Here is a 20447-nt window from a genome sequence, read left to right on the forward strand (position 1 = left end):
GGCAACTCTACACAGGTTGATTTGATATTAGCAAATACAGGGTTTGTCCGGGAAGTAATAGGACTGATTTTATTCCGCCATGACTGTACTTCGGAGCGTGCGCGCACCGACTGGATCCGGTAGAGGGCGTTCCTAGCTAACGAACGAGCTGCTGGTCAGTTGTCTCCGAGCACACGGAGAGTCAGGACAGGCTTTTTCGCGCGACGTTTTTCTGTGAGTGGTGCAAGCCGAAAATGCAGCGTTCGTTAGAGCAGAGGTACGCGATTAAATTCTGTGTTAAACTCGGTAAATCTGCGACAGAGACGTTTGATATGATCAAGCAGGCTTACCCAGATGATGCTTTAGCAAGAAGTGGTGTGTTTCGGTGGCACAAGGCCTTTTCGGAAGGCCGGGAAGAGGTCGCCGATGAAGACCGTGCTGGAAGACCTTCGACTTCGACAAACACCGACAATGTGACTCGTGTGCGCGAAGTTTTGAACTCAAACCGTCGACTAAGTATTCGTTTAATTGCCCAGATGTTAAATTTACCAAAAACTGTGGTTCATGAAATTGTGACGGAGCATTTGAACATGCGCAAGGTGTGCGCGAAGATTGTCCCAAAAGTGCTCACTGATGACCAGAAATTGCGGCGAGTGGAATTGTGCCAAGAAAATTTGAACATGTGTGAAAGTGACCCCCAATTTTTGAATAACGTAATCACTGGTGACGAATCATGGATCTTTGAGTATGATCCCGAGACAAAGAGGCAATCTTCCGAGTGGCACACGCCGGCGTCTCCTCGCCCAAAAAAGGGAAGAATGAGCAAATCCAAAGTGAAAACGATGCTTATTGTCTTTTTTGACATCAAAGGCATCGTCCACCATGAATTTGTTCCTCGTGAACAAACCGTCAACGCCAAGTTTTACGTGGAAGTGCTCAAGAGACTCAAACGAAGGGTCAATCGGGTCCGACCAGACATCGGAGCCGACTAGAACTGCACCACGATAACGCCCCGGCTCACACCGCCTTTCTTGTGAACAGCTACCTGACCAAGGCCGGCATCCCAACGCTTCCGCAGCCGCCCTACAGCCCAGATGTAGCCCCCGGACTTCTTTTGGTTTCCTCGCCTGAAACGCCCGATGAAAGGCAAGCATTTTGAGACGACAGAGGGGATCCAAGCAGCTTGCACCGCGGCTCTCAAGGCTATTCCGAAGAATGACTTCCGTGACGCCTTCAATGCTTGGAAATCGCGCTGGCAGCGCTGCATCGACGCAGAAGGAGCCTATTTTGAAAGTTTTTAAAGAATTGTAACGATTGGTTCAATAATTTTTTTTAAATCGACTCAGTCCTAATACTTTCCGGACAAACCCTGTATAGTTGCTGCAATGCCGCTAACTTCCAAGATAGATAGGTGGCCAGGTTTTCAGCTTTTATTGTATGAAGTGCTCATATGATTCCCTTGAAAATAACACAAACAAAAATACTTTGAACATAGTAGTTTCAGTCGTTGACAAGTCATTATTGAACAGAAATAGATGTAATAATAATAATAATAATAATAATAATAATAATAATAATAATAATAATAATAATAATAATAATAATAATAATAATAATAATAATAATAATAATAATAATGAAAGGAAAAATGTACTGAATATCTGTTATCAAATTAAAGGTCTGTACGGGCCGGAATTTTTAGCCCGGGCCCGGCCCGAGCTCGTGTGATAATCAAATGGACCCGAAATAAGCCCGAATTACAGAAACATAATAATTAACGCAAAATTGTATTTTTATTTACAGCACTTAGCGGTTTAACTTTGCAGTTGTGCTTTAAAAGTTCTCCAGAAAGAACGGTGATGAATCGTTGCACAGTATATTTACAAAGGCCCGAAGAATATAGTTTTATATTTAAAAATTTACGGTCCTAGCCCGGCCCTAGCCTGAAGTGATATAGGCTTTGTAGGCCCGAGCCCGACCCGCGAGCTCGGCCTTAGCCCGTGCAGACCTCTATATCAAATTGAAGTATAGAAAAATGAGCAGATCTAATATAAAATACTTGAGCAATACACAAATACTTGAGTAAAATATTTGTGTACTTTGTATGGTCAAATGAACGCAACAAAAATCAAATCAAATCAAATCAAAGATTGAAGCCACCAGTGGTAACTATAATATTAGAAACGAAATATTTTAGTATCAAAATAATATTATTTTGTAATACTTAGTCTAGGGTTAAAGCGTTGGATTTATGCCCATGTAGTCCCGGGTTCGATTCCCGGCCGGTGCTTCCCAGTTTTTGAGCATCCGCCCAGTGTCGTGAGGCAAACTGGGAAGTCACGTGAATAAAATACGTTGACAGCCACTAGGTTTAGAAAGCTACTAATACGCCTGTTAGAAATAAGGCGATGCAGCGCGTTCACCACGTGTTTGTCCTTAGGCTGATGTAGTTTAGCCGGTCACTAACAGATGGCGTTGGAGAGGCTCAGGCCCACAAAAAGGACTGTTATGTCAAGATTTTTATTTTTATTTTTTATTTTTTTATTTTTTTTTTATTTTTTTTTTTTTTTTTTTAGTTCTGTAATACTTATTACTGTACTTAAGAAGCTAGCCAACTTGTATCAACTGAATTTTATCGTTCCACAGTGGTTTCGGGTTCAATTTCCGGTGACTCTCATATGATTCGTTAAGCTAACCTACGTTAAGTTGTAGCCCTACGTTTCATATATACCTTCGGTTCTGGAAAGAGACGTTAAACTTCAAATTAACCAATAATTTTAACCTTTCCTTATTGTGATGAAGTGAATAGTTGAATTCTGTCCTTGTAAAATAATATCCATTAGCAACCACGGAGACTCCATTACTTACTTTTTTCATGTAATGTCGTTGCTTTTATACTATTATCATATAACAAGAACGAAGATTTTTATCAATGCATTAATCATCTGATATAGGATTGAAATCTTCATAGGAAAGCTAAGCTGCTTACGTTAGAAAATGTACTTCGCATCTACAATAACTTATGCTGCAGAAACGAGGATAATGATGAAAAAAAGAGTTGAGTTGATTTTGAGTTTAACGTCCCTTTCAGCAGCGAGGCTATATGAGACAGGACCTATTGATTAACGTGGAATCCGAACCACACGAGCTCCCGCCGGAACCGAACAATGATAAAAAAAGTAAGAAAGTAGAATCCAGTCAACGAAGATGCGCTTCCTATAACCGTCATCAGAAATACAAAAAAGATTGAATAGATTAATAAGGATTTATGTGGTACAAAGAAGTCTGAGAAAGATTAGAAGCGTTTAGGCTATGCAGATATGGTCATATAGAAAGAATGAAGGAAAAATGACAGGAAAGTGACCACGAAGAAATCCAAGGAACAAAACAGGATAAATACGAATGAATCAAAAAATATGATGAGAAAAAAAATCCAAGTTGACTAAGAGGGGAGAATGAAAGAAAACGTAGGAAAGGCCTGTATACGTACATACAGATGCGGGCAAGATGCTGGAAACAGGGATTTATGTTGACTAGATTAGCAAAGAAAAATGAAATGAAATCTTTAAGTTTTACGTCCCACGCTTATGACGGTTAGGCTAAAGGAGACCTAGCTTAGCAAAGAACAATATACTCAATGTATACTATTCTAGCCAGCATAATTCATAGGAAGGCCAACTGGATTGGACACATCTTGCGAAGAAATTGTCTTCCCCATACCGCCATAGAAGGAAAGATGGAAGGAAAACAAGGAATAGGAAGAAGAAGAACACAACTGATGGATGATCTGAGATACAGAAGAAAATATTGAGAGGAAGCTGAAGATCGAAAAACGCGGAAGGAACATTTCCAGAAAAAAAAAAAATCTCTTCAGTCCCAAGATCTGCCAAAAGGTAGAATACTTAATAATAATTATTATAATGTATATTAATTATATATTAATATATAATATGTAATAATTATTATTATATATTATAATAATAATTATAATATATAATTATCGTATATATATATATATATATATATATATATATATATATATATATATATATATATATATACAGAGAGAGAGATCTTACCTTAAGATTTAGTTCATTCACATGCTCAGCAGGTTCACATTTAATTGGTCCCGATGTATGAGGTTGTTCAAGCAGATACAAAAAGTGGTCCCCTGGAAACAAAATTTGCCTGTTAGAAAAATCAGCGTTTGCCATCAGAAAATTCAATTGGATTACTTTTAATATAAAAACACACAGATGTTTCACTTGAAAACTTTAGAAAATTTGAAATGTGCTCACAAACTGACTTTAAGAACATACTTTCGTTGCTGAATATAAAAAGTATTATTATATGTAACTCAAGATACAATTGGGGCATTCTCCGGAAAAAGGGCCTATGGGCTCATAGGCCCTTTTTCCGGAGATCGGCTTAAATGAACAATTATTGTTTGCTCAACAAGTGCTGAAAAGTTCATTTTGATCTGGCAACACTGTGCGAAGTTATGCGTGTATTTGCATCACCATTACTGCACTAAAATATTTGGACCCTAAACGTGTTGGAAGCATTGTTGGAACTGTACCTGTGTTGCTGTACGAATTTTGTGCTACTGCTAGTGGATGGTGGTGAAAAGATGATTAGACGCGAACTGAATTCTAGAAAGAAAGTATCAAACGCGAGGTACAGAAACAAAAACGTCAAAGTGGAAAACTGTGTAATCGCAAAGAGGTAGAGATATAGATAGAAAGATTTTCAAATCAGAAGTAGATCTTCCCGTTTTCCTGCCACCAACAGATAGGGATTGACTTGGATGTATTATCATAGAATTTAGACAAACTCCACGTAAATGTGTTTTGTAGCCAACGCTTTATTTTTCGTTATATTCTTTTAGTTTTGTCCACATCGCATATTGCGTAGTGTATTAATATTTTCAATACTTACTTTGTGTTCTATGGAAACAGGGCACTTTGCGCACTACTACAAGACATTGTATTCTGTTACAATGTTCACTATATGAAAAGATATTGAAGTTTTGTCTTGCTCCAAAGTTCTATTAAATACAACTGGTACAACATTTCATTGTGTTTCTCTCAAACCTATCATTTTCACTATACGCTTTTAAGGAACTATTGGCCCGCACAGATATATTTTTTTCTTTATTCATAATACATTTGAACACATCGTATTTTGCCTTGTACTATCCTTTTTCAGTTTTTTTTTTTTTTTTTTATTTTTGTGCACGGCATCTTGTGTTCTTTGGAGAAAGGGCCAATTGGGTAAGGTATTAATTATCTTTTTATCTGTTGAAATAGTATACGTATCCGAAAACATATTGTCCATACGTATCCGTAAAATAAGAGAGAAATTTACTATAACACGTAAAATAAGAGAGAAATTTACTATAATACGTAAAATAAGAAAGAGAGAAATTTACTATAACACGTAAAATAAGAGAGAAATTTACTATAATACGTAAAATAAGAGAGAAATTTACTATAACAAGTAGAACAAGGGAAATTTACTATAACAAGTAGAATAAGAGAGAGATTTACTATATCAAGTAGAATAAGAGAGAAATTTACTATAATTAAACAATGATAAATCGATATCGTGGCAAATCAAAATAATGATGAACAATTGCTGCTTCAGTGTTGAAAAGTCATATGTTTCTTGAAGAATGAAGCATGAATTACTACTATGGATTCTTCTTTTTAAAAATTATCAATAAAGTTATGCCAAGGCTTATTCAAGTTTCCCCTAATCAGTATTAAAACGTAGCAGAAGTTCAAAACTTTGATGTGTATCTTAAGGCAAGTTATGATTCCGGTTTCTGCGTGTTCTGTTACAGATTCGAGTATAATTTGATATAACTAAGAGAAATTTGCGTTCGCTTTGAGTTACAGAATATCTTCTTTTATATCTTTATTCATTTCGACTTATTAACCAAATAAATTGAATAGAATGATATCGACTATTACTGTGACTAAATAATCAACACATCATGGTATTGCGTTAACGTTGATACGCAGAATCAAGACCCTTAGTGGGCAGACCACTAAATTAAATTTATTTACATTCAAAAGAAGAAAATGTGAAAAAAAAAAGTATCGTGTATAAATACCTGCTCAGGTTACACGATTTTACTGCAAACAGTGAACTGTTTACTCATTTTTATGAGTCTCAGATACATATGCTGATATGTGAGATTTACGGTCTGACAATCCTCGCGATTTGGAGGATTATATTTTTGAACTGAAGTTGAAGTTTCTATGAAATAAAAAATATCAATCTTTGATTCAATTTGAAACAACTGCTGGAAAGTACCACTATGGCTAAAGATGACCTTAAGGATAATGCCGTAAGTCAAATTTTTCAAATGTTTCAAGGATAAATTATTGTAGGGTCTGTGATAATAATTTCCGAAAACATGCAAATTTAAAAGTACTCTTAAAATGCCTAGTAAAAGTCTTTGATGTTTATGTGGATGTACTGTTATATATCACGGTTTAATATACAGTTTATCGGGAAATTTATCATGAAACAAAAAGCTGTAAGATTTAAAACTAAACATCTTAGTAATGATCAGAAATGCCATTGCATTATTTAGCAGTTTTTGTCGATCCACAATCTGGTTGACGGTTCCTTTCTTACATCTCAAGTGACTGAACTGAACTTCCTGATACTAAAACAAACGAAGGGCTATGGCTAGTCAGATGACGCATGTTCAATAAGGTGATGCGTAGTTAATATATCGGCTCCAAATACCATTATTTTTTACCTTCTAAACAGGAGTTTTACCATGCTGGGTAGAAATGTGGTGCTGGTAACACTGCAAATTCTATCTCCTTACTGAGAATAACACCCAAAACCTCACGCACAAAATAATTAGCTACGTGGAAGAAAACCAAACACCACATTTCTCCTTCACACACACTTTGTTATAGCTTTCCTATGAGACAAGATTCATTTCATCCCGACTACCAAACAGTATAACCAAGATTTAATATGTAAGCACTTGAAACTGAATTCCACTGAAACTGAATTCCAAAGTGGGTAAACTTCCAATGTTACCGACTAAAAGGTGTGATAGTCAAATTCCATCATTAACATTTTTTCTAACTTTATAAATGTAGAAAAGTGTTTAGTGATGCAGTAATACCAATTTAACTTTTTTGTGTATAAATATTTATTTTTTTAGATTCTTTCTAGAACTTTTATGGTTAATACTGCATTTTAAAAAAGAAACAGTTCGTTACGTGTTTTTCGCTTAAAGTGATCTTCTAACCAATTCTTTGGTTTAAATCTGATGTTCTTCATCTTTCCATGATCTTGATCTATCTTATTCCGGAATATCTGCTCCTATGTTGAAATTTGAGATCTTATGTGCTTGCTTCACAAAACTTGGTTGCGAAATATCCTTGGAGGGCAGATGAGCAGTAGAGTTCAGGGTACCTTCTTGTCCTTAGAAAAGGAAACTATCCTAAAAGGTGGATGAACCGCAAGGTGGTCAACCGTATGGAGATGTGGAAAGGGAATGGGAATATTATCATATTATTTTTTCCCAGGAGGGACGAACGAAGGGAATAAATACAATGATGGTTCTTCCTGAGATAAAACGTTCCAGGGATAGAATAGTCCTCCACTCGGATCTCCGGGTGATGGCTACTCCAGGAAGAATCGCCAAACGAGAAAATTAATAATAATAATAATAATAACTTTCATTTCAGCATAGGAACCTGAGAATTACGGAGTTTACGACGTGCTGGTAAGCTTGAAAATTTAAAAGTGGAAATGGATATATATGAAGTGTGAGTAAAGTGCGATGGTCAGAAAAAGGTAAGATAGTATCTGGAAATTACACAATATTCTATTCGGGTGGCGTTAAGGCAGAGAAAGGTATCGCGATACCAATGAGGAACAAAATAGTAAAAAGCGTAATCAAAGTGGAATAATACGCTGATCGCTTGATATTTGTAAAGCTAAGTGCAAAATCAGTGGATATTGTGATAGTATGTACAAGTGTATATGCCAAGTGTATATGATGATAATAAAATAGAAATAATATATTACGAGATTAGTGACATATTGCATCAGGAGGGAAGAGGAAAGTCAACGCCACAACAATGGGACACTTCGAAAACGTAGTGGGAGAAGGAGCTACGAGCATGCATGGGACCGGATGCTTATCGAATTATATAGGCAACATGATATAGTGGTGACGAATACGTGGTTTGAGGAAAGAAAAAACAAGCTATATACGTGAAAAAATCCAGGAGAAAAGAAACGCTATCAAATCGGTACATTCCTGTCGAGCAACGTTTCAAAAATAGTGTACGAGAAGTGAAGACACTTGGATGTGGATCACAATCTCCTAGGGGCAGAAGAGTAAACATAGTTAAAGTCAATCAAGAAAAATGGGAGGAGAAATCGAAATTGAAACTTAGAACGGTTAAGAAGTATGGATAGTGATGTGAAAGAGCGATTAAGAAGTGTGGATAGTGATTTGAAAGAGCGGTTAAGAAGTATGGACAGTGATGTGAAAGAGCGATTAAGAAGTATGGATAGTGATGATAGTGATGTGAAAGAAGAGATTGAAGAAAACTTCTGTGTGATTGACGGTATGGTGGACAACGTAGAAAATAGCTAGGGAAAAGTTAAACAGATTCTACTAGATATACTCCACAATAACATTGGCAGGAGGGAAAGCTCACTTGGCAGGGAAATCATGTTCTTTTCCGGTACAATACTGCATTGTTACTAAAATTCCCGGTGTATAGAACTTCAAGGTCGCAGCTTACTCACTTCACTACATACATCTCCAGTACATGAGCGTCATAGAAAGGACGGATTTGACTGCCCCACTCTGTATTTATTGAATGAACAATATTACTCAAATCAAAACAAAACAAAGAGTACAAATTATTCAAATAATAATAATAATAATAATAATACTGTGTCGTAATAAATTAAATTAAGTTGTTTAGAACTCGTTTAAGTATGACTCATGCTTATAAATATGTCTATTCCGTATCAGTGTTACGGTGCTTACATTGCACTAACTTTTTTAGTCTGTCTCCTACATCAACAACTACAAAGGATAGGTTAGCAAATATTAAGCACTACAGAAATTAAATCATATTCCCTCGCTAATTATCCATTCTCATTCAGTGGCAAAAAAAAAAAGAAAAAAAAAGAAAAGTCACTGAAATGTAAACAACGTAACTTAACGTAGAAAACTCAGTAGGTGAATTTGTAATATGTAAACCCCAGTTAATTCTCTTCATATATATGCATATATTTAACAGATTGTTATTGCGTACATAATCCAATTTCTAAAATTTGTATAAATTAAAATCCAAAGTATATAAAAGTCCTATTCTAGAGTTATTGAACATGCAAGTTATTTCTTCAACATAATTTTTTTACCTGCAAGTGTGTATGACGGCCACAGTATTACAACTTCAACTTCACGTATATGAGATGGTCCAACACTTCGAATGTTATACACATGAGAAACAAGTGGTCCATATTGTGACTCCTGCTCTGCACCAACGTATTCGTACTGAGATGCATTGTAATGAAGGGTCGGAGGGAAGGATTCTCTGAAATAGTATTTCATATTAAGTTATTTTAAATATGTATATAATTGAATTAAAGAAAGAAAAATATGTTGAATATACACCTTTTGTAATATCCATATTCCTTATGTAGGTTTTGTGATAAACATAAACGAAAATCGAAGTGTGTGTATATAATAATCGTCCATTTGAAGTCTTTTCTGACAAGTTTGGTTACCCCAAGAGAGGGAAGGGAAGATATACTGACAAAAAGTGATTCTTGAGAGTTTACATTTGTAGCTTATTATTATTATTATTATTATTATTATTATTATTATTATTATTATTATTATTATTATTATTATTATTATTATTATTATTATTATTAACAGTTATAACTGTTACAACTAAATGGTAAATAATAATCTATTTTTGTATTTTATACTGTATACTTATTCTATATGGTATACCTTTTCAATATGCCTTTTTTTTTTTTGTTTTACTATTGTTATTTTTGTGTTTCCCAGTTTGTAACAGATACTGCATGTTTTTATGTTAATTTTTCTGAACTATTATTTTATCCATTTCACCTATTTTTGTATGATTAGTTATATGTTGTTAATTCTATTTGCTTACGCCCTATGCTTGTAAAAACTTTTTTTTTCTTTTTCTTTGGGGCACTTGTGGCTGTAATGCTGTTTGCTTCCAATAAACATATTTCAAACATTATGTCGTTGGATGAAGTTAGATTATCGTTGGGCATGTTAAGGTTGTCTGAAAGAAGGACTATTCTTGATCTTAAAATGTTGCATTCAATTCTCCACGGTAACTTGAATCTGTTATCAATGATAACTTTGTATGCATCGAGTTATCATATAAGAAATCCGAAAATTTTTAAACCTATCCACTTCCTCAATGATGCACCCTTGTATAAAATCTTACCAGTGGCCAATGATTTTGTCAGTGTTATTGATATTTTTGAATATAATTTTAGTATTATTCAAAGACAGTTGTATAATCATTTAATAATCAGCTGAGAGTGTAAGTTTCTTTTATATAAGAGTATGTTTGTTTTATGTATGACTCTTGTATTTTTTCTCTCCTGTGCATGTATCATTTGTACTTTATTTTATATTATGTTAATTTTTATTACTTGCATTTTTAAGTTTTATTATATGGAAATTGTAAGTGGGCAGATCAGTCCGTAAAAATGAAATGAAATCTTTAAGTTTTACGTCCCACGGTTATGCCGGTTAGGCTAAAGGAGACGGTGATGATGAGAGATGAGTCAAATGGTCTAATGAAGAAAGTGGGAGGAAACGGGAGAACCCCGAGAAAACCCACGTGCACGATGTTTGTCCACCACAAAGTCCACACGGCTCGAGCTGGGATCGAACCAGGGACCCCAAGCACCGGAGGTGAACGCTCTACCACTGAGCCACCGCGCCCCCTGAGATCAGTCTGTAATTTCCAGTATGCAATAAAAAGTATACAATATTATTATTATTATTATTATTATTATTATTATTATTATTATTATTATTATTATTATTATTAGGACAACCCAAAAGCATAAAGAGCATAATAGTAATTTACACATATGGTTGGTACCTTGTACATGGTTGTAGTTATCTAAGGATCCAGAAGAAACTAATTTTGAAAGCATAATTTTAGAAAATAAAGCATAAAGGATAATTTAAAATATATAGCATAATTCTTGGAAAATTCTGTTTAACTGCAAGTTTAACATACAGTATGTATATTAATGTCTTTTAAAACCAATATTTACAGTGCAAAATCACTGAGAATATAACAATGCAACGATGCAAAGCTTATTTTTATTTCTGTAAACTTTTCGGTGTAATCTTTTGATGTGGAGAAAAGTAAAAAAAAAAGAAAAAGAAAAAAGAAAACTTCCGGCAACAATGAATAGTACACAAAAACTCCACTCTATATTGTTATGTGTACCTCTTGAACTTGAGCACTTTGTGTACTTTTTGGTGGTATCTTTTACTTTCCCTTTCTGTGCACCTCTACGGCGCACAAGTGATAGTAGGAAGTTCATCAAATATGAAAAAACTGGTTGCATAAAATATTAATAAATAGATCAAGATATTTAGAATATTTAATGTACCTATATAATACAGTTATATAGTAAATATTATACATTATACCCGATTAATGTAAAACAATGATTGAAATTAACAATAAAGCATAATTTGGAAAAATACAGGGTGAGTCAAAAGTACTTGGACACCTGCATAAGTTTGAAAATCGACGGGAAAAGTAAAAAGTGATGATGGGAACAGAGGTTTGATGAGGGGCCGCAACTTTTGGAGTGTATGTCATTCATGGCCGCCATCTTGAAATCCGCCATTTTGGATTCAAGTCATTTTTTTTTAAATGGGAAGGAGGTGTATAACACATCAAATATCACTAGCTTGAGCTCAGGAATTTAGTGGTGTAATTTTTTTTCTATCTTGTACAGTTTAGAAGTTATTAATGTTCAAAGGTGGGAAATTACCTTGATACTGACCCAGTTCTCTCTTTGTTCCAGGTGATCTAAAATGGGTCTGGCACGTGAACAAAAGATCGAAATCATCCTTATATTAGGGGAACGCAGCTACTGAACAATAGCAGCTGACTACAACAGACGGCACCTAGACAGAGAACCGATATCGCACAGCACGGTGGCTCACGTGATCACCAAATTCCGGGAGAAGGGCTCTGTTCAAGATAGGGCACGTAGTGGGCGACCAAAAACTGCCACCGATGAGAAAACTGCAACGGTGATTTTTGCGTTGGTTGTGAAAAGTCCTAAACGAAGTACCCGTCGTGTGTCCCTAGCATGTGCAATAAGCCAATCCTCCGTTGTCCGGATATTGCACGCCAATCAATGGCATCCTTACAAGCTGCACATGTAACATAAACTGAGCGAGGATGAGTCCGATCGCCGGTTGGGGTTCTCAACATTTTGTCCCTACAATCAAGCTAGTGTGATGAAATGCGCTAAGCGAACAAGGTTCTTTAGGAGCCGCTTTTTTCCTCCACAATGCTCTTTCTAGACTATTGAGCACTCTTTACTGAATTTTACATTGTGTTAGAGATCACGAAGGAAAAAAATCTTTCGCTGAGATATTAAGGGTCGACAGCGTCTTGAAACATGATTGCCGAAGAATGATCCCGTACACTTAACATTGCATTATAAATCTTTAGTTTCCCATGCATAACTTAGTTCATCGTTTTGCTACAGGAAAACAATACTTGAGGTTATCTGTTAGCTCCGTGTTGTCATTACATCGTGAGACACTTCTTATTAGATACTTTCATACCATTGACAGATCTCAAAGCCAATTTGGAACTGTTTTGTGTTGGTTTTGAATACAATTAATATTATTCCATAAATACTGTTTATTGTAGGATCTATAAAATATTCAAAATATTACATCGATAGAGTGAGTGTCCAAATTAACGAAACAAGTGTATGAACCCACAGCGGAGATATTATATGAAGATTTATTAGCTTTTTCTCTGGAGAGTTCATTTCTATACATGGAAATATCAAGAATTGACATATCCTTCAGTAATGAGAGCCAGTGATCCCTTCCAAAGATTTTAAATTAACTAATTACAATTTCCACATTATTATTCATTATCTTTTGTTAATTTCTTCATTAAATTTTATTCTTCAATCCTTTTTCTCTATATTGTAGAATTTTTCTTCATTCATTGTTGTCTTTATCTCCTGTACTCTTTCTGATCTACTTATTCCATTAGTTTTGCCTTTCTTTACTAAACTGTATTAGTCTGGTAAAACCATTAATGTAACAACGTGATCCTGCACTCGAACATAGTGCTCATCTAGGCGTTTCACAAGTATTTATCTATTCTTTTCTTTTCTCCCTATTATTTCTCTCTCTATCTGATGAATCATTTTAGCGAAAGACTTATAACAAAAAAAAAAAAAAATAATTAACAAACTACGGTATTAACAAAACACAAAATAATGAATAATAATGCGGAAATAGTAATTAGCTAATTTAAAATCTGCGAAAAGGATCACCAGTCCTCATTTCTGAAGGATAGGTCAATTCTTGATATTTCCACGTATAGAAATAACTCTCCACAAAAGAGCTAATAGACCTTAATATGTACTCTCCGCTATGGGCTCACACATCTGTTTCATGAATTTGGATACTCGCCCTGTCCAAGTATTATTTTGAATATTTTATACATCCTATCACATATTAACATTATATCTCATATATATATATATATATATATATATATATATATATATATATATATATATATATATATATATATATACAATTTTAATGTGTGAGTCCAACACTCCAACCATTAGACTATGGTGTTCTCTTAACCACTGGCGCAAATCCCTGGGGGATGAGGAGGACTTGTTCCCTCCAATCTTGGAATTGAGGGGAACTATCTCCCCTAATAAATCGATTTGAAATATGTTTTGGGCGAGAAATATGATGATTTGTATTTGATTGCCACAAAGGAAAGTGAGATAAAAATTGATGCATCTCCAGAATAAGCCTCAAATCTGCCCGCATCCCAATGTTGAAGACAACTCTGCTCCCCTGATCCTCCACATCATTGTTTGTCAATTTCAAAAATATTTTGAACATCGTAAAAAAAAAAAAAAGAAAGAAAAAAAAAGAGAACGGTGTTCTCCCCCCCTTCCCTCCCCAATGTTGATGACAGATTTGCGCCGCTGCCCTTAACGCAAATAATACATATATTAAATATTTCTTAAATATGAGCCAATAATGTAGTATTCGATAACCTCTATACCGCAACTAGTGCAAGCCTAACCTCAAGTAATAAATATAAATTATGTTATATTAATTTTCTTATTCAACCATTAGATTATCTTTTCATATGAATTGTAAACTCCAGATTCTACATTTAGATTACTCCAAAAATATACGACATTATTCCACACTTAAACAACAAATATTTTGGACTCATAAACGCCATTTAACCATTATCAATATAAGTCACAAAATAACAAAATATACACGTCATACCTTCTCCATGAAAAGTCCTTTTTCATCAAAAACTTTTTTACCTTAGTAATTCAAACCCAACACTTATATTTAAACTCATTTATTCCATTCTCATTTTCTATTTTGAGCTTAAACAAAAGAAAAAAAGAAATAATTAAAATTCATAATAAGTAATGTAATTATGAAATGTAATTACTAAGATTTTGTAATTTTCAAAGATATTTTATTATGAAACAAAAGTTTTGTTTTCATTTTATTATATTTCTTTCAGTTACATTCTATAGATTCTGAGAAACAAAAGTAAAATCTTACCCTGAAGCAGTAGTTGTGCCGTTAACACGAACCTTAACCGATAATGTTTTTCTGTTGCCTCTCAAGTCTTCTTCTCTTTCTTTGTTTGTACTGTTCACTTCCATTTGAAATTTAAATTTATCTGACTTTTCACCTTCTACGTAAAATGGATGTAAATGGATTCTAAAATGTATCTGTGGAAAATAATTGAAAAAAAAAAAAAAAGAAAAGAAAATATAAAATTGTGTAACACAATCACCGTTAGGATTTCTTGTAGTCTTAACATTGAATTCGTATATGTAACCACTAAAGAATTTTTGACCTTCTTTGTAAATTACTGTAATACACATAGTATAGATACTTAAAAGTGACAGAGTTGCCAGGTTAATTTCCGTTTTGATCAAATTATTCTTTCTCCCTAAATCTAACATTTTTCTTTATTCACTTTATACGAGATACACGTATGACAATTACTTAAGAGATCGGCATCCTATATAGCTGTTCTGATTCGACTAACTCTTTCGCTGCGAAAGTCGACTTTAGTCCATCTGAGAAATTTGTCTTTCGCTGCGGAAATCGACTTTAGTCCACAACGTCTATTTTTGTTTATACTTCGCTGCGATAGTCGATTTCAATCGCTCATTGCATACGGAACATGTAGTAGTGAATGCGTTGCATTGTGCTGCCAGCTGGCGGCGATTTCTTGGAACTCTGCAGTTAAGCACGAATGAATATGAAAGCTTTGCATCACTGTTTTCTGGTGTGTTTACGGGTTTGGGGTTAGCTAAGTACAACAGGAAACAATGCCGGACAATAGTAAGACAATCAGTGACAGTCAGGTAGCTGCACCTTTGCTAGATTCTCATTCAGATGTGTCAGGAGATGAGACTAAAGTTGACGGTCTTTCAGATTTGGAATCTGAAAGAGTTCAAAACGTACTATGTACCAGTGGTCAGAATACTATTTGTGATGATCCCAATATTTATTTTTGGGAAGAGTTGAACGACGTACGCCATGACCATTTGCTGGACATAAATATAATACATGATTTTGTAGATGTTTTGGTATCTCTAAACCGTATTTCCCGGAAACATGAAAATTTAAATTTTGTCTGCTTAATTGCCCCTTTTCCAGGAACCACCCGAAAATTTAATTCCACAGCGAAAGGGTTAAACAATATCTCAACACCCGAAAACTACTTTTTTTATATATATTCATAGGGCAAAAATCGTTCTGATTTACTTGAGAATTCTCAATTTTCAACCTCCTAGTCCTGCGTCTGAGTAAGCCTTATCCGGGAGAAGTTATTAGAAATGTAAAATTAGATTACTGTTAAATTACATATGAATAAAAATATACCTTTAATATCTATCATTAGTGTATATAAAAAAAAAGAAACAGATCTCTAAAAGAAGTCACAAAATTGAATAAAACCCTTTCTATGGGATTAGCATATATGATAATAGAATGAAAGTGGTATTTTTTAAATTTAATTATTTATTTAATGTTTAGAAGAAAGGACATCAGAGCTAACGATTGTATTGTTACATGTAAAGTGTTAAATTGAAATTTCGTCTCACTATATACTACTCTTCTACTGTAAACAGTGTACTACTCTTCTGTACTGTAAGTACTAACTTCTTTTGTTTATGAGTCCCAAGACATACTTTTAGCTCTTTAAGTAACTTACCAATTTATTTTGAGGCAATGGATTTCCAAGATCACACTTCACAACATTTTGTGTCTCTTCTAGAGAACATAAGACATGCCATTCTACATTTCCGACGAGATCTTCAGCTTTACTATAATTCATACCTTCAGGCAGTTTTAAGTAATACATCGTTTCAAATGCATCTTCTCCGTAATTGTTAACGGTTACATTCAATGAGAAGCTCTTAGAGCCCATCACAAACTCTTCTGAACTCCTAAAATGCAGAAATAGAACATAATTATTATTTATTAATGCGTGAAAATAAAGTATATATTTTATTATGTTCTGCTAAGTACTAGATTATTGAACTTATCTGTTTCAACCCTTCTTCAACGGCTACGATGTACTGTGTTGCTACCTCATCATTCTCATGGAATAAAATTATATACTCTCAAAATTTCGCAATAACCAAAATTTCGTATATCGCAACAATCAAATATTTAATTATTAACATGATTTTTGTCAGCGCTACGTTCGATAGGAACACCCGTTATAACACCACCGTTCATATTATTATTTTAAAACATTTTTTTAAAAAATATTCCACAATTAGAGTTCATAAAAAACTATTTTAAAACAAGACTCACGGTTCACTTATTAATTTGGAGTGTTTTGCGTTCTTTCTTTTATATTTGCCTGTAACTTTCAACTAGTAAACAATCCTAACAACTTGTTTTCATTTCAACAAAGATAACTATCTTATTTGTAATCCACCTACTCTTTAAATTTTATCTTTACTTCGTCAACAAGGCTACCAAATGCAGACGAAATATTAAAAGAACAATTTCTAATAAAAAAATATGTACGTAAAAATTTATTATTATTTTGTACCAGCAAATACATTTAAAATAAAGGATACTTTTGATGATCCTTTTCTAAATTTGGGGGCCGTCGTGGCTCAGTGGTAGAACGTTCACCTCTGGTGCATGGGATCTTTGGGTTCGATCCCTGATCGTGCCAAGTGAATTTTGTGATGGACAAACACCGTGTGCGTAGGATTTCTCGGGTTCTCTCGTTTCCTCCAACTTTCTTCATTCCACCATTTCATTCATTTCTCATCATCACTGTCTCCTTTAGCCTAGCTGGTATAACCGTGGAATGTAAAACTTAAAGATTTCATTTCCATTTTTTTCCTCCTAAATTTATACCAGGTTCCCAAATATCCACATAATTACACAGTAGTATTGGTTTCGTTTCTTTGATTCCGAGTTCGAGATATGCATACATTCAGTTGCACACATCCTATATTAATCTGTAGTTTCACATCCTCATGTATCAGATTTTTCTTTGAATTCATTAAGTATAAAGCTTAGTAGTTCCCATAGGAAACAAAAAGTGGACTTTAAATCCTGTGGCGCAACTACAGACGAAATCTCCACAAATATAAAAATTTCATATATCAACTTCTGGTTCACACATAAACAGCATAATAGAAAACCTACTCCACCAACGAAAAACACAAAATAGACCGGGCCTAGGAAAATTATCCTGAGACATTTCCGATATCATAGATCCCAAGGTGTGAGAAAAACTTCGGAAATACAAAAAAAAAAATCATATTATACAATTCCTGAGATTAAGGCTTCACACAAAATTATCCCCAACAATGTCCTATATAATTCGTTTACGAGATGACCCAATATGTTAATTTTCATTGTGCTGTTGCCACTGCTGAAACCATTGACATTACACAAAAGAAAGTATAACGTGAGGATTGGTGGCATAAACCATATTATTTTTCAATTGAAACTAAGAACGGAATCCAGAATAAATTTCTTATCTACTGTACTTTACATAATATGCAAGAACAAGGCTTTTACTCAATAAAAAACATATTAGCAATCGGTAAAGAAAAGATTAATCGACACCTAATTATGTATTTATAATCTAACAATGTAATTCTTAAAAAAAAGACGGTAAAATTATAAAAAAAAATAATAAAGAAAATAGGACAGAAAACAAAAAAAAAAAAAGAGAGAAGGAACAAATAGAGCGTAAAAAAATGTTCATTAGTACATTGGGAGAGAAAAAAGAGAAAAGGAAAGGAAAAATATTCTACTGTAAATGGCTATAAGGACAGAGATCGACATCAGCACAAAAGCCTTTCCTTTCAGGAAAAGAAGAAGTAGTTTGTTATACTATACTACTCACGGTTGAACATTCATTTCCAAGTTTGGTATACAGATATTGTCCCTGCCACAGTTTTTCTCTATTGAAATCGTATCCTTTACTGTGTGTGATCTAGAAGCGTCAAGTACTGGTTCCAAATAACTTTGATCTTCTCTACGCCTATGTTCTAGAACATACGTATTTAGTGGTATTAAACTATAGTGAATTTCTGCTTCTATCGAAGATAATTTGTCGCGAATTCCCGGCTGTAATGAGAGAGAAAACAAGTAATGAAAAATTATAGAAGATTCTTTGGTACATTGAAATAAATAAGAAAGAAGAGCTGCTTCAATATACATAATTACTACTTAAAAAAGATATCTTTCGTTATATATCACACTTGTAAAGTCATGTAATACCAAAGACTGAAGTCTGATTTGTATAAATTATATTTCCACCTTTACTTTCACCTTTACCTTACATCAAGTATTTCCATTTTATGTTTAATATCATCGCACCAATACAGTCCATATACAATGGCTACTTATTGAATATTGACTGCAAATATGATATACATTATTCAGTATACGTAATTTATATACATATATATATTTGATATGTGAATATTTTTAAAATAGAGTGCATCTGAATATTTTATTAAATACAATGGATGTGGAGCAGTGATTTATTTGTGGATTTTGTAGAAGGGGGGAATATTTATGAAAGATTGTGTTCCATATAACAGAACAACCATAAAGTCAGGTTGGGACAACGTTATTTTTAAACCTATCTTCTTTGAAATTATGGTAATAGTTTCATAGCCAGTTTCCAAGTTCATATATTTTTTTTTTCATTAAAAAACAATTTTATGATAAATATTGGTAGGGACGTTAGATAAAATTTGGTTAGGTAGATGAGATCACATTCGTTACTTGCCTTGCTTCCTACTGCTAAGGACAAGTGTGCTGCATCCAGCAAAAGCCTTATACTTACATTGCAACCTGCATAACTTGTCATAACAAGTGTCACACTCCTACGTAAAACTGTTTTGTTATGACAAGTAATTCATTAGTCCATTCTTATTAGGTATTTGAAGACGAAATTCATTGCCCGAACAATAAATACTACAAAAGTTAAGAGTTTATTTTTTGCATAACAGTGGTAAGTGCACATACACTTGAATCTAATTTTATTAAATAGACGGGGAAAGACGGTGCTAAATGTCATTCTTCATACCATAAATAAGTTTTAGTACCAGTAGAATTAATAGTACTGTCACACCGTACCTCACTTTAGAATAGTGAAGCAATAGGAGATTGGTTTAAATCGGACACCGTCTTTTTCCCAGTTGGTTTGTCGGTAGCAGCATGATGTCTGCTTTTTATCCAGCTGGTGACATACTTTTCTACATTGAAAGAAGTCTCGTAATGTCTGGTAGATTCGAGGGTTTTTTTTACAGATAAAGGGTTTCTATCGTCAGTGTGCTGTAAGTTTAAGCTGGAAAAGCTTCTTCCACAGTATGCAGAAGAAACTAGAAGAACAATTGTTTCATGTTAAGATTTTGTAGATTTGGTCCAATATTAGGACGTTCTCTCGGAATGCTGCAGAATTTTGGCTGTATTATCAGAGGAAAATGTTATTTTATTTTAATTTCCATTACCTCTTTGTCGCCGTATAACATTCTTGCAGACAATTCTGACCACTTGGATTGTAGCAAAACCTCGACACTACTGAACGTTTCGTTAGAAAAGCAAGACCGTATGTTAT

At 34.0% G+C, this 20447-nt stretch overlaps 1 protein-coding gene across 4 annotated transcripts in view; it reads right to left on the minus strand.

The window, feature by feature from the left end:
- The window catches only part of if (integrin subunit alpha inflated), a 284835-nt gene that overhangs the window by 18188 nt on the left and 246200 nt on the right, over window positions 1-20447 (minus strand). For all 4 annotated transcript variants that reach the window (XM_081739749.1, XM_081739747.1, XM_081739746.1 and 1 more), the window contains 5 exons: window positions 18723-18946; window positions 16551-16785; window positions 14882-15054; window positions 9403-9578; window positions 4059-4150 (listed from right to left, as the gene is read on the minus strand). In XM_081739749.1, the coding sequence (XP_081595875.1) occupies window positions 4059-4150; window positions 9403-9578; window positions 14882-15054; window positions 16551-16785; window positions 18723-18946 (900 nt within the window). The remainder of the gene's footprint in view (window positions 1-4058; window positions 4151-9402; window positions 9579-14881; window positions 15055-16550; window positions 16786-18722; window positions 18947-20447) is intronic.

This window comes from Thermobia domestica, chromosome 15 (genome assembly GCF_964235325.1).
Source record: "Thermobia domestica chromosome 15, izTheDome1.hap1.1, whole genome shotgun sequence".
In the NCBI taxonomy this organism is placed as follows: Eukaryota; Metazoa; Arthropoda; class Insecta; order Zygentoma; family Lepismatidae; genus Thermobia; species Thermobia domestica.